We start from the raw sequence: 16,880 nt of genomic DNA on the forward strand, positions 1-16,880 counted from the left end.
TTTTCCGGTGTTAGGTTGCAGAAAATGGGAATTATGGAAGAAGATGTCGTGTGACTGGCGTGCGCTTGCAATGTCCATTGCACGAGTTTTCTGCACAGATATTGTTTCAGGGAAAGACTAGGCTGTTATTACAGTTAATGGATTATTAGTGGGTGTGGTTACTCGAGGCAGCAAATTTTGTTTTATGGGTGTTAGGCTGCCGTTGTTTTGTGACTCTTTGCAGGCATGTGGACACCATTATGACCTTAGAAGTGTGGGTAGAGTAGTTCCGTGCATGATGGTTGCCATCTATTTGTGACATGGTACAGAAGGCAGTTTGGCATGTGCTAATTTAAATGTGCGGGGTTGACATTCAGGAAACAATGGGTGTAAACACAATAAAATTGCAATGCCACACCCATTTACCCTGTGTGAATGGATTGTGTCCTTTGGTCAGATCATTCACTTAAATGTCTTAATAGTAATATAAAGTATTACAATATCATAAACTTGAGTTCCAAAGTGGAAGTGGCATTACACAAACATTTATTTCGATTAACTTATACCTTTAGGTATTTGGATCTTTATATATAATTATAATAGTGTGCACAACTTCATTCATAGGCATGATTGTCTCTCATTTCAGCATCGATGATGAAGAGTACTTGGACAAAAGAGTAACAGAAGGGAAACTACTGGTAGAGGACAAGAGTTGTGCAATACAGTGATGTATTAGCACTCTTAATCATAGGACAAGAGTTGTGCAATACAGTGATGTATTAGCACTCTACATCATAGGACAAGAGTTGTGCAATACAGTGATGTATTAGCACTCTTCATAATAATGTTTATGAATAAGTACACATGTAGAATTTGTTGATATTGCCATGGATGTTGAAGCTCTCCACTTATCTCATCAAGAAATAATGAATGTGGCCGGAATCCTTGTGATTGGTTAACTCACCAACCATTAGATTTAAAAGACACATAAAAATCAGTCAAATATTAATAGTCTGGTACAGTTTGTGTACATGTAACAGCTTGTGGTGCTTCTGAAGTAGTCGCTTAAGTACACTTTGTTCATACAAAGCAAACAGTAATGTTTGTATGTGCCATTCACACCAAATATTTTCAAACATAGATATAGTTCAATACATAACTTACAGACCAAATAGCTTTCAGTGCAAAAAATGATATGGTAATTGTCTTTCTGTATACATACATTGAATGATTTTCTGTGAATCATTCAGGAACAAAAAGGCACTTGAAAAACTGACATAATTTTTTTAGTTAGTTCTGGGAACACCAGGCTTAATGCTTGTGCCTAGTTCTGGGAACAGCAGGCTTAATGCTTGTGCCTCACAGGCTTATCTGGGTTAACACTAGACTCTGAGATTACATTTTATTTAAAAGAGACTTCTTTAAATGAAAACTTCCATGAAAATGAAGTGTTGTTCCTGCTTAGCCTGTGTTGACTGCACAGGCTGATCTGAGACAATACTTTATGCACATTCATTAGCCTTTTCTCAGATACTTATATGTAGTACAATGTGTAGTTGGTCTTGAAATAGTGTAAGCCTGTTATTTGAAGCATGGTTTGCTTTTTAAGGGCTATATGCTATCTGAAGGCATGGTAATGCTGTAATTATTCAATTGTTATTAAATTATATAATTTGTAATAAGGATGTACAAGAATTACAAAGGATACTTTATAATAAATTCTTAGATATATATATAACATTCACATTGTATTGTAACACAGATTAAGGCAGAATTGTGTATTAAATCCCCACAAAATTGTGATGTCTTATTTTGACAATCTTATATTATGTCGAAACTTACAAATCAAAACAATGGTGTGACATACTGAATTTTGATCAGTATAGCATGTGTGATATGCATGTACAGTAATAAAGGTGGCCTCTGCAATGTGCCTTTGTCATGCTTATGTGATTAAGTACTATGAATTAGTATTTTAGAAAATTGTGATAATATTAATGCACCAAATTATTCAGCTTTTTTCATACTATACAATGATATGCACATTTTTAATTTAATGAGGTGAAATGAATTACCGGTAAATATGGCAGTAATTAAACATTACACAGTAGCAAAAATAAACTAAGATACTTTTCACACCAACATATTATAAGTTTATAATACATTGTTTATTAAATGGATCAGAAGCTTTCAAACGATCACATTATATATATTAAAGGGAAACAGAAGGTTGAAACTAAAAAAAAACATATACATGTTCATGTCATTGAAAGTGGCTCAAAACATGGTTGTGATCATCCCTGATTAGCTTTCTAGGACCGGCAGGCTTATCTACCATGATACTTTACTGGCCTGCATTAAGCCTGGTTTTCTCTGAGAACAGACTATATAATTCTTATGCATGCTTAGACAAACATAGTTTACATAGCCAACTCTGAACTCTATGGAAAAAAACAACTCATGATAGCTTTTTTAATAATTTAAGTTTTCAAAAAAATCATGTAAGATTTTCAGGAATACCGGGTATATGTTTCTTTGGTTATATTAATGTCTAAAAAGGTAAGGTATAGTCATATTGCAATGTTTACTTTAGAATCCCCTGATTAAAAAACGTATTAGCCAGTGCTCCTTAGTCTTGTATATTTTGTTGTAAATTTTGTATACTTTGGCCACAAACTTCTTGAAGCTAACCTTAGTTTTGTTTATTGTATTTATGTTGATTAAACTTTCTGATTATCTTTTATTAGCGGTATTTCTGTTGTGTTTAACCTGTACAGTAAACATCAATTGCATTAAATATTTCTTCATTTTAGCTTTATTATATAGCTTTATAATCATAGCTTATGAACTTATATTATTTTTATCATTTTAAATTATAATTATCATTGAAGATTACATTGTGCAATATTACTAGCGTTGGATGGATTTGAGAATATATCAAGAATATTCTTCTGTTTTATTTCCTAATCCCTTGTGTTGGTTGATTATGGTTTATGTGTGCTATATTTGCAATGATTTAAAATGCATTTTAAATATATCAACTAAGTCACTTGTGTTCAAGTTTTGTAATGTTACAAGTTTCTCTGAGTGTTTAAATATGTGTCTGCTTTGAATAATGGGCCGGTTGCTACAAATACTCTGGTGTACCGGTAATTATTCTTGATGCCTATAAGGCAATTTCTGCCATTAATTTCTTTGATTGCTTTTATATAATATAGTATAATGATGTTTGTGAATATTCAAATGTTTTCTTTGTAATTGTTTAAATTAATGCATATACAAGTTCATAATGGTTATTAAATATTCAAAACAATTTAATTTTCTATTCATGGATAGAAATAAGTAATGTTCCTAAAACTTGAAATTGGTTAAGTGTATCTTACACTGATAAACACCGTATTAAGCACCTGAAAATCCATCCATTTAAGTGTCATGTAATGCGTTAAATAATTTCTATATACAGCTTTTTATGTCCCCCACTATAGTAGTGGGGGACATATTGTTTTTGCCCTGTCTGTTGGTTGGTCTGTTGGTTGGTCTGTTTGCGCCAACTTTAACATTTTGCAATAACTTTTGCTATATTGAATATAGCAACTTGATATTTGGCATGCATGTGTATCTTATGGAGCTGCACATTTTGAGTGGTGAAAGGTCAAGGTCAAGGTCATCCTTCAAGGTCAGAGGTCAAATATATGTGGCCAAAATCGCTCATTTTATGAATACTTTTGCAATATTGAAGATAGCAACTTTATATTTGGCATGCATGTGTATCTCATGGAGCTGCACATTTTGAGTGGTGAAAGGTCAAGGTCATCCTTCAAGGTCAGAGGTCAAATATATGTGGCCCAAATCACTTATTTTATGAATACTTTTGAAATATTGAAGATAGCAACTTGATATTTGGCATGCATGTGTATCTCATGGAACTGCACAATTTGAGTGGTGAAAGGTCAAGGTCATCCTTCAAGGCCAGAGGTCAAATATATGTGGCCCAAATCGCTTATTTTATTAATACTTTTGCAATATTGAAGATAGCAACTTTATATTTGGCATGCATGTGTATCTCATGGAGCTGCACATTTTGATTGGTGAAAGGTCAAGGTCATCCTTCAAGGTCAAATATATGGGTCAAAATTGCTCATGTAATGTCACTTCAGCAATATTGAAGCTAGCAATTTTATATTTGAAATGCATGTGTATCTCATGGAGCTGCACATTTTGAGTGGTGAAGGGTCAAGGTCAAGGTCATCCTTCAAGGTCAAACGTCATATAGGGGGACATTGTGTTTCACAAACGCATCTTGTTTGTTTAATATTTGTATTTACATGATTATTATATTTTGAATTATTTCAATTATACAGTATCTGAAGCAAATTACCGCAATTGTGTCTTAAAGTCTCAAACATACAATATGCTGTTAATTTATCAAAACCACATTTTGATTTACAAACCACATGTGTGCGAGTATTCAAGATGTTGTTAATCACTTTTGTTTAATGTTGCTTTTCTGTGTTAAATGATGCAACTCAAATATCTGTTTTGAAATAAATGTGCATAAAACTGAAAACTGTTTTGGTTAAAACTTCCATGCCTCTTGTGTCGGAATATATATGTAGGTCTCATTTTAAACATGTCTTGATCTTTCTGCTTTCTTGGTCTCTCCTCTGGTACAAAATAATGTTTTATGGCGTATACCTTTCGTGATAAGCGCATCGACCTTAAACTGGCATTATGTTTATATTCTTTTGCTTATGCTCTCGAATCCTAATTTGTGTAATTTAAAGTGATCATGCCTTTAAATAGGACCAGACAAACCAAAGCTGATTGATTTTTAACGTGTATGTTTTAAACTTTAATGGCCACTCAACCCGTAATTTGGATCACTGTAATTGTGCAACTTGCATAAAGGAGTAGAATATAAAGCTTTTAATGCTATTTTCCGAATTTATGTAACATTAATGATGTGCAAATCAAACTGGCATTGTATTATTTAACACGCTCGTGTTTATGTAGTAAACATACAGAACGTGTGCTAAATATTACGTGTGCAGTTTATACCCCGAGCGTCTTAGTGTTTGTGTGGTGATGCTTGGGATTGTCCTGTTCGTCCGCCTGCACGTCCATGACTGGTTACATAGATTTACACTTTGGACTTAATTCGAACGTAATATTTCTTGCTTACCTTGATTTTAGACGCTTACGTAATTGTTGCTTTTTACCACACCAGTCATTGATATTATCCCAAGGAACACGTATATTATACATCCCTCTATTACATAATTACTTAGCTTCTACATAACTTGTCAGCACTCCAACTAGTCCAAAATAGGCATTAGTTTTCGATAACATCGCCTTAAAATAGGGGAGGCAGGTCGGCAAAACTTTTTTACGATTCACAAGTTAATAATAATATGCAATAACATATTAAACATGTTTTCTTATTTATATTCGGTTTATTCAAAGTTAATTCAGAAATAAGATCACATTTTGTAAAAATGATCGCTAACTTAATAGCTGTTATAGTTAATTTTGCAGAAATTATAGAAAAATCATTTTATAATACGAACAAAAAGTTTAGGATCGGCACAGAAAATTATGAACGGTCGGATTAGTTGAAACATACGACGTTTTACGCCACTTACGTGTACACTATATCCATATCGACACGCTATTTGAGTTAGGTATACAGTTTAGATACAACAAGACTATTGCCAAGCAATATATTTCCCCTACCGGCTCCACCATTGTCAGAAATTCCACCATTGTCAGATTTTTTATGTGTCGCCATAGCAACCAGAATTTTTGACGTAGGAACAAAATGAAATGACGTGCATAATGCCCATATTGCCATCTATCCATGTTTCAAGTTTCATGAAAAAATATTAAGAACTTTTAAAGTTATCGCATGATCCAGAAAACCACCAGTTTCAGCAGTATTTCTAGTCTATTTGTTGCCATAGCAACCAGAATTTTTGACGTATGAACAAAATGAAATGACGTGCATAATTTCCATATTGCCATCTATCCATGTTTCAAGTTTCATGAAAAAATATTAAGAACTTTTTAAGTTATCGCAGGATCCAGAAAAGTGTGACTGACTGACTGACAGACAGAGCGCAAACCATAAGTCCCCTCCGGTGAAACCGGTTGGGGACAAAAACAAATATTTTCTTTACATAGGTTTTATAATTGTTTAACTGTCCATACAACAGACAATTCCTACATTTTACGAACCACTCACCAGACAAGTTCAATTTTTGGCGACATGCATTCGAAAATTACCAACTTCTTTTACCACTGTTTAACTAATTGTCTGCGTTGCTTGACGATCACGTTAAACGTTATATGCGAACATAATGCACGGAATTATATAATTATATAATTTTCGAAACCCCACGACGCTTCAATTGCATTCAAATATTGTCTTCCATCGAAAAATGTGTAAATGCAGGTCATACAAAAATACAATGATTTTAAATAAAACATTCATTATGGACCGCTTTTCTATACTTCAAAATGCTATTGAAGAAAGAAGTAACATAGTATCTGGTGTTATATGTGTTATATGTATACCTATTATGTACACATTATAATGTGTAATCATGTTATTTCGGAAACATAATGTCATGGTCTTGTTTATCAGAATGACCTATTATAAAACAATTCAACATATATCTGGTCTGTATCTTAAATGCAGAATCAATGTGTACATTGATTTTTACAAAAAACACAATGCAAGTAAACCTTAGCATGCGCATTATATTCGCAGCAGTAAGATGTACTATTCCATATAAACGGACTCCCAGAGCCTTTGATAATTTTTGCTATGGCGGCTCTGGCAGTCCATATGCACCCCTTCATAAACATGGGTGCAGTTCAGCGCAGCGAATCCGTGCGCTTCACTAAACAGACGTCGTTCGAGACAAATAGAGGAAAATAATGAATAAACTTCATAAACATGTTAAATTTACCTGAATGGCAACCTACGGATGTTATCCTTTGCATGCACCCTATAAAAACACGACGATGTTTCAACACACTTTTCTCGCTGACATGTTTATGTTTAAATTTGAAACAGTGTATTCTGTATCGAATACCACATTGTTATCGACCTTTATAGGCTGGAGCACATAACCCGACGTGCAAAATATTGGTGCATTGCGACCTAACCAATATTGGGTCAATTTTCCAATATGGCGGATACAGCGTACAAAACAAAACCTAAGTCAATAAAATCAATTATTTCTTGCTTTAATGGTACCATTTGGATGAGTTTGTGGTTTAGATAGGTAAACTTTAATAAGTTCTTGCAGTTTCAGTGTTCCTTAACCCTTGCATTTTGATAACATTTTGCACCCATGGACAAGAGAGAGCGCATTGCAACTCGAAGCAGCCCATTGGGCTATAAAGCTTAGAGTTGAATTATTGCAACTATAAGATGTACATGATGTTGTGTTATTTAGGTTTGTCATTCAAGTACAAGCACAGAAGCAAAAGCTCTGGATCGTTTAAACAAGTCGGCTTACACACGCACTATTTCTGAATATAACTGCGAGCGCATGGACTGGTATTCAACTTAGGCCAACAACCGAATTTAAAGGGTTTTGACATTGACACAAATATATAAACCAAGGTTGAATGCATATGTGTTGAGTAAAAAAGCAAAACTTCTCCGCCATTTCGCTGTTGATTTATTACGAAATTACTTCCGGTCCGTTGGAATTAATAATGATTTATGCACGACGAATGTAAAATTAATAATGCACATTCACCCAATTTAAAAAGGTGTTTAACTGTGTCTTTTGTGCGAACAAACAAATTAAATGTTCAAAGCAAACTCAATCATGCCGAAATTATTGAAATGTATTTAATATCATTTGCAATATCCCGCTATGTTTCAACGCCATTCAGATATTTAAGTACGAAAATGCATGACCTACATAAATACAGGATAATTTAATACAAAACTTTCGTAATGACATTTCTGGGGTTGTGAAAAGAAAAATACAGTTTCCGATGGGAAATGTATGACTATTAATTGTTCATGAACATTCTATTTCGAGAAATACCGTTTCGTAGTGTTTGTTTTTAATGAATGAACTAGTGCAGCTATAGCACTGAAATTTTTTTTAAATGCTGTCTAGCAAATAATTTATAGATGATATCAAGAAATATTCAAACGTGTTTGCGCTAGTATACGCATTTAATAAGCCCTAGTAGGATGTGTGTATAGTCACCAAACATATAAGTATAAAGTGGTATGTCATGCACGAACACATACAGAAGCAAACGTTTCAAATAGTTGAAACAAATGGCAGAAAACACGCATGAAAACGCACTAGGTCTTTGTAAAACGGTATTCGTTTCGCCGTGCAACAGCCGTAATCAGAGGTTTGTGACAACGACTTAAGTATATAAACTAGGTTAACAAAATATAATGATCATTTAAAAGCACCATTTGATAGAAACTTCGCTGTTAGTATATTACGGTATTACTCTCGGTCCGACTGCTTTCATCTTCTTATGAACTGCTAAACAACCACATGAAATGTTCAAAGCGAATGTAATCATACCGAAATTGAAATATATTTGATATCATTTTGCAATTTTTTACGGCGTAAAAGGAGCATTACATTTTTTCTGTCAAAACTTGGGTAAAGGAATGTTTTGAATAAATATATGTATTTAAAAAAATATATACAATAGATGATCTGGACCTTTTTTTTCCAAACGTTACAGATATTACTCAGCTTTGGGTGTTATGCGAATAAACATTGATTGGATATGTTTTTTGGGGCTAGAAAATGTATTGGTCTTTATTTTACCGAATGAAAGGTGTATGGTATTTATTTTTACCATATATAATATTTACGTATTTAACAATATAACTGAACATTGTTAATTTAATTAGATCCATGAACTTAAACAGATAAGGTTTGTGTTTCTTTAATGCCAAATAAACAATGTATCTAATTATTCTTTTCGTGTTTTCATTTAATCAACATTTTTCAGATGTAAATATGTTTACACATGTATATCACCACAATACCAGCTTGAAATAATGACATAAATGGACATTAAAAGATGAGCAATTACTTCAACTCGTTTTAACAATTGGTCAAAAAGGCGCATACAAACGGACAATATCAACATGAGACAAAAGTCCCGTATGACATAAGATTTGGACAAAAAACATTTTTTAAAGGATCGTTACATTGCCAGTGTGTACATTAAGCAAGGTTGGCTGCATATGTGTTGATCTCAAAGCAATATTTATCCGACACTTCTCTGTGGGTATATTACGGAATTACTTCTGGTCCGATTGAACTAATAATATCTGGGCGTCGTATGTAAAATAAATAATGAATATTCGCATAAGTTTACTTCTGTTTAATGGGGTCTTTTGTGCCGCTTAACAAGCACATTAAACGTTCAAAGCGAACGTAATCATGCAAAAATACTGAAATGTATTTAATCTTATTTTGCAATATCCCGCGCCGTATCAAGGGCATTCGCTTTCCTTTTGCCAAAAAGGCAATTGCAATTCTTAAAATAATCGAGAATTATCTAATATAATCATCATTATCATTTTTTCAGTTCACGTTGATGAATGCCAAGTCAAATGTAACTGGTTTATGTATGATGTATCATTACCGTACATAGCGCATGTAACTGGTTCATGTATGGTGTATCATTACCGTACATAGCGCATGTAACTGGTTCATGTATGGTGTATCATTACCGTACATAACGCATGTAACTGGTTCATGTATGGTGTATCATTACCGTACATAGCGCATGTAACTGGTTCATGTATGGTGTATCATTACCGTACATAGCGCATGTAACTTGTTCATGTATGGTGTATCATTACCGTACATAGCGCATGTAACTGGTTCATGTATCGTGTATCATTACCGTACATAGCGCATGTAACTGGTTCATGTATGATGTATCATTACCGTACATAGCGCATGTAACTTGTTCATGTATGGTGTATCATTACCGTACATAGCGCATGTAACTGGTTCATGTATGATGTATCATTACCGTACATAGCGCATGTAACTGGTTCATGTATGATGTATCATTACCGTACATAGCGCATGTAACTGGTTCATGTATGGTGTATCATTACCGTACATAGCGCATGTAACTGGTTTATGGATGATTATCATTACCGTACATAGCGCATGTAACTGGTTCATGAATGATGTATCATTACCGTACACAGCGCATTCGGTGCTTCGTAAAAGAGGATAACAAGATATTAACAACGCGAAATACTCCTTATACAAAATAGGGCAAATAATAGTTTAAACTGACAAACCACACCAATGACTTACATTTCATAAAACATAATGTATGGAGACATATTTTTTATTTAAACATTTGTATTTTGGAAAATTTTGGCGTTGTGTGTGGTCCTACATATTTTGCACCAAGTTTCCTAACGCACTGCATACATGTTTAAAGTATTTGATTGTAGTTTAGTTTTCTAGATTATCTACTTATTAATTGACGATTTAGGAAGGAAATATAAGTCATGGTATAAGTTATACAACGAGCTCAAGCCATTGAGGCAGACATTTGTCAAAGTCTTGGCAAATTAGAGTAATAACCTCAACCACTAAGTGCCGCAAATGTTGCTGTTCAACCAAGGTAGTCTTGAAATCAGTTTCTTATGCATTACATATGGGACCCATTTGGGTCCGATATGCTTTGCCTCGTGGTGTACCCATATGGGTCCGATGTGGTCTTTCGGCTGCAAAACTCATATTGGTCCCATATATCTTACTTGTTGGGTACACAGTTGATTTGTGCTTTTCATTTTGCTGTTTGCTGTTCTGAGTACATAGGTCTGTTAACTACGGTTCATGTAATAATAAGGAAAATGTGTGCCAAATATGCAGAGCTACACCAAACTTTAAGATGTTTGAAACTGCAAATGTTTGAATACAAAATGTTTCTCCATACACGGATCTGCTCATTGCCAGCCCATATGGGGCCCATATTGTTTCAATATGGGCTAACCCATATACTCAAGCCCATTTGGACCCATTTGCGTAGTTTTATGGGTACATGTGTAGCATACGCGCTACGTCTAAATTCATTTATGTAAAAATATGCTTTGTTTTGTGAAGGACTTGGTACTTTTCTTTCAAATTGTTTCGTGGTTATCGTTTTTGCGTGAACGTGTGTCTTTAAAGCAACTTTCACCGGTGACATGAGTACCATTCAGGTATTGAAAGCAGCTTTTATCAGTATGTTTCCAACCCTGACTCGCCAGCGAGCAACTGATGTGTGTAATTTCACGGGAAATGACTCCGCGTATATGCGAAATTAATTGAGCAAAAGTTAAACCAGTGCGTCTCTGAAAAGAATAAATTGAAGATTCAATCAGATAGTTCAATTCTCAACAAGTTCGAGATGAACGAATTGTAAAATTGATTTCAAATTCAAATGATGCTGTTGACTTTTTGAAATAAATTGATTTTTCGGTTTCCCTATTTTCACTTCGCTGAACATATGTCCAACACCCATGAAAAGTCTGTTTCCTGGCCTGAATACAAGAGCAGAGTGTGTTTCTGTTAAAAGCGAAAAGCTAAAAGCGTATATATGTGTGAAACATGTTAACGAGGTTGGTTTTCGTGATTTTCTATTGTCATATAAGTGTTATGTATCGCTGGTGAACTGTTTCTTCCAGTCATCGTTGTTCCTGATGTTTTCGACACCTGGGCGAAATGGTTCTTGGTCGATAACGGACAAATTTTCTGAAATATTTCAATTGTCATAAAACAAATATAATGAGTTCTTCACTAAAGTGAGCAGTACAATTTATATCCTCTCTGTATCATCTGTTTGTTGTATTAATTATTCAATAACAGTATGTTATATTGTATGTATGCGCATGTGAACCGAGTTAATAGTACGTAATGTGTATTTTCAAAGCGGAGACCAAAGGTGTTTTTTATTTTGATGTTTAGCGGCGTATTGTATGTTTTGTCCTGTATATCGACAATCGGAAACGTGCACTGAACTCAAGACTAGCGGATCGTAACGCACATTTTTCTCCTGATAATGTTAGAAGTGGAGTTTCCTTATACATATATCTCGATTAATTGCTGAAAAATATCTCATATTCATATATTTCTTAAGTTGTAGTATGCATTTGCTGTCATGATGATACCCAAAATATTAGCACAATTTGTAAATTACACCAAAACATCAATTGATATTTAGTACGACTTTGTTGATGTGGAGCGTCAACCATTTTTCTTTCTGATCTACTACAAGCAGACTTTTAACAAAACTTGTTATTATCCCGATCGTTTTGTACGGATTTAATTTGCAAAGTCAACAATTTAAGTCGACATTACGGACGTGTGCGTCTTCTTTATAGCACCTTTCTGCACTTTGTAGCAAATTTCGGCGTCATCATGAGCGCTTTTTATTGGTGGGATTTACATTTTAAACCTAAGCAAACGTCAACTGTCGTACACTATTAACATAGTCCTCGAGTTTGATTTGAAAAACTGACCTTCAAAATTAATATTTCGACTAATTTATTCATTTATGTGTACAGCTTTCCAGAGAATAACTTTGCACGTTGTCAATCAAGGGCCTTCAGATGAAAACACTTAATACCGGCTGCACCCCAAACATACGTCGAAAACCCCGCAGTGGGTCGACCCCTTTTTGATGTTGTTTGTTCAATGAAAGAATATGGACTTTCCATGCGAATGAATCCATGAATTATGTGCATTGAAATCCGCGGAGGCTGCGTCCAATTGACATCGGTGTCATGAATTTGTGTTCCCTAGATGCTTATGTACGCTATTTAGGTTTTCGCGATGGGTTGATTTGGTGCGGTTCAAATCAGCACTAAGGAATAGAAGGCAAGTAATGTGGTTTATATGTGGTTATGCTCGGAACCATTGAGTGCTTTAAGGTACTTGAGAATGAATTTTCTTCTTGTGTAATTACAAGATCATCTATATATAAAGTTTATAACGAAATTTGCGAGCTGCAACGTTCAGGTGATTTAAGAGCATATAAAAAGTGGTCTTTTTCATGCAAATGACTTAATCAGATATATACATACTGGGATCTACGTTTTAGTGAGTGGGTAAGGGTGAACCAAACTAAAATAAAAGACCTTTATATTTAAAAATGCGAATAAAGGATTAAGTTTTAAGCCCATGTACCTGTAAACACAACAATTGACATCGAGAACATCCGATGAAAGACACCCAAACGCAGTAATTTTAAAGACAAATTATGTCATTCTTACACAATTAGTGAGACCATTGTTGTGCCTGTCGTTCACCAGTTAACGCGGAATCATGTTCGAGCCACTATCATACAAGAGCGCAATAAACTATAACGCTGTTCACCATGTCTTGATGACACGTAATTATTTCTTGATTACAGTTTTATCGTCTGGTGGGAAGACAGGACATATTATTTTCTCAGAAAGTTTCGTTTCGGCCGGCGGCCATTTTGTAATATTTTTGCGGCGTGAATTTAATGAAATAATTACATCCAATTTATTGCATTTTGATGATCATTTGCTGGTTTCATATTTAGACAATAAAATGGAACTATTTTATAATTAACTGGTGTCGCCTGTCAGCGTTTTTTCAGTTATTAATGCGCATCCGTTCACATTCGAATGAGAATATCGTTATCGACATTCACCCGGCTGGTCCATTAAACAAGTTCCCATGCAAGATATGAACTGATGCCTTCCATTCAGTAACAATCAAAATCACATATTTTCATCAGAACTTTAATTTTGTGAACCTCGTTTCGAACAAATTAAACAATGGTGATGAAGTCATATACTAGCATTAATTATTGCTTGATGTTATCAGCTTCTAGGGCACTACGCGAGTCTGTACTACAGCAGTAATTAACACGAGACGAGATTCATATTTCTTGTTTCAACATAATACTAGTATGTTTTTTCGCCTGTAGAAGCTATGTTGCGTTTTTGTATTTCTTTTATAATTTATACATGCAGAGTGTTTTTTTTTACAAATAGTTTAAAGCTTATCCTGGCCGTTAAACTCATTTGGCAGAGCGACTGATCTTAGAATCGCTTCGCATACCTCGTGTGGGCATTGGTCGTGAAATATTGTCTACAGCTTCTCATATATTAACTCTGATTCAAGTTACCAGCCTATCTTTATCCAGGAACAATAAGTAGGTAAACTGATAACTAGGGCGGTGATTGAAATACTATTGAGTACGGTAAAAAATCTAAATAAACACACACAAACATGGTAAGGTACCGGACGGTAATGTGAGGCCCCGGCACGATTTTTTATAGCAGATATATGAAAATGTGCAGATGAAAATATGCATTCGATATTTTAGGGCACATGTCCGTCTGTATGTACGAGAAGCTTACATATTGCATAAGTTGTCTTTTAGTTAATTACCCACTGACCTGTCCACACCTTTGGCAACGCTCGAAACTTTCTCGAAAATCCTGGCGTCGTTATAGTATGCGAAGCAGGAAATCTGATTCCAATTGCTCGAAAAGAAACGTCAAATCAGATTTTTAAGAATTGTCAGCGTTTCAATCAGAATTACAAACGAGAGCCTCGTGCTCTGACGCTTAGTTTCAATAGCGCTATGAGTATGCGTGACGTCGCACGTGCCGTTCAGATAGGCACGTGCCAGTTCTCGCGGACGACACGCAGCAGACGTCACTCGTAATTCAGCGAGTGTTCTTCATTATACAGAACTTAGAAAAGTTGACTTAACGCCATTATTAGATCTCATAAAACTAATTAGGCAGCGATATAGCCGGCAGATATTACACATTTCCAACAAAAACGAAACGCATCTCTGAACGAGCCGCATGTCACCACAAAGATAATTGTTTAAACAAATTTGACTATTATTCAAACTGTTTGACGATTTCATATTATTTATCCACTGTAATTTTAATTACAAAATGGGAAAAGGGGAAATAAAAATTACTACTTTTACTACTACTCTGGCTCCGATAACATGGATGGTTGTTGCTCCTTTTGTATTTATTAAATAGTGAAACTATTATAATTTCTCAGTCGATTTAGTTATGCTTTTTTCTTAAAGCTTCTCATGCATGACTTAGATTGTATTTTTTACCATGACAAGAACATTACAATTAAATGATAATTATTGTAGATTTATTGATGCTATAGATACATTTTTATTTATATTTCAATTCAATCTTATGTACTTTAGACGTTGAGTTCGTCAACATGGGATGAGACACCTGCCGGTGTGCGTGTAGTTCAAAGCATACTATATGCATAAAGGTATCATTCACAAACCCATGCGTCGTCAGCTATACTGATAACAATTTCACACATACTTAGCTCCACATTATCTAGTCAGTCTGTTACAACCGCAAGGTGTGAACATCAAATGAACATTGAACACCAATACGCTTGTAAAAATACCATTATATTTGTGTATAATCATCGAATGATTTGTCGCATTAAAGTCCCATGTTTACCTTCGTGTATTGGAAGTTCGCCTAAATCCCTTATAAGCCCGTGTAATGCTATTAAAGTCGCAAAGCTGATTAAAACGGCGTTTAGTAGTTCTTTAATTTGTATAATAGACTACTAGCAGAGCTAATCCCGCAGTTTAACACACCTGTTAGTTGGCATAATGCACGGTGAAGTCATGTAGACAAGTTGGACCTCCTCTACCTTAGAGCCGTAAAGAAGGACCCTAAATCCCCCCTGAAATCCCTTTAAAACCCACTAGAGATGGCCGCCGATTTGTAAGCAAGACGGAGCATGATTCTTTCTCACTGTCGGTTGCAATTGCTTTTAAAAGGCTTGATGGTCAATTTAGTTTAATACGTAGTTTTGTACTGTTTTTGGACTGTGAACATGTATAAAACAATCAAAAAGACATATATATGGCTTATTTTTTAAGATTAAATTTCTTAATTTAACGACATTGCAATTAGGTCAAACCCAGCAGATATTTTTGGCTTATATCAACATTATTATTATTATTATTATTATTATTATTATTATTATTATTATTATTATTATTATTATTATTATTATTATTATTATTTGTTGTGAACATATACCGTGTATCTTAACTATGCTAAACGTGATTAACAGGTAAAATAACATTTCTAAATACACAGGTGTTAAAAACCCGTTTGTTTAAACGTGTAAGAGAAACAGAAACATTATATATAATTACGTACATTGCATATCAAATGTTTATCAATGTCAATGCGTTGCATCCACACACAATTCAGTTCGAAAATCTTACATGCACATATTTTAAGTGCTTAATAAACTCGTCATGCGATTGGTGAGAAAAAAGCAACATTTCCCCAAACGTACTCAAAGAATCCCCGTATCAATCAAGTTCAAAGGGATTCGTTGAAAAGGTGCATATTAGATCAATGCACTGTCGCAACACTTCATGTCATTATTGAAGTTGATCTCGGAGCATTGTTGCGTTTTTCTCAATGGCTAACTTTACATGCCCAAGTGTCCAGTACCCAAAACAATTCAAGGGAGTCGGGCTCGTAACCATAATCGTCTATCTCAAGCAAGTGTCGAACCAAAGATGTTTGGTTTTTCTCGGTTCAAGACGGTTTGGTAATTGAATGAGCAAAACATGTTTGAACCACAAGTATTTTCAAGAGCCCGGTAATGCAAGAAGTGGAGTGGTCATCGTTTGGTCATTATTGGTCATATGACCGGACTGACCTTTGGTCAATTAATCGGTCCCTCTGATCTCGGCAGGGATCAGCCCAATGATTTCGGCCCTCGGCGAGTAAACACGCATCCATAGGCCGTCTCCATTACATCTGAAGTGTCATTTAGAACGCCGGACACCGGGGTCCTACCGCTCCCGTGAAA

General features: G+C 34.8%; 1 protein-coding gene across 10 annotated transcripts in view; it reads left to right on the forward strand.

Annotated features, from left to right (window-relative positions):
- Nucleotides 1–4,608, forward strand: part of LOC127870789 (EH domain-binding protein 1-like) — an 81,524-nt gene extending 76,916 nt beyond the window's left edge. For 6 of the 10 annotated variants that reach the window (XM_052413269.1, XM_052413270.1, XM_052413268.1 and 3 more), the window contains one exon: nt 626–4,608. In XM_052413269.1, the coding sequence (XP_052269229.1) occupies nt 626–707 (82 nt within the window). In that variant the 3' untranslated portion in view covers nt 708–4,608. The remainder of the gene's footprint in view (nt 1–625) is intronic. The other 4 variants (XR_008044910.1, XR_008044912.1, XR_008044909.1 and 1 more) reach the window with 4 other exon arrangements.
- Nucleotides 4,609–16,880: the final 12,272 nt, after the last annotated feature.

This window comes from Dreissena polymorpha, chromosome 3 (genome assembly GCF_020536995.1).
Source record: "Dreissena polymorpha isolate Duluth1 chromosome 3, UMN_Dpol_1.0, whole genome shotgun sequence".
In the NCBI taxonomy this organism is placed as follows: Eukaryota; Metazoa; Mollusca; class Bivalvia; order Myida; family Dreissenidae; genus Dreissena; species Dreissena polymorpha.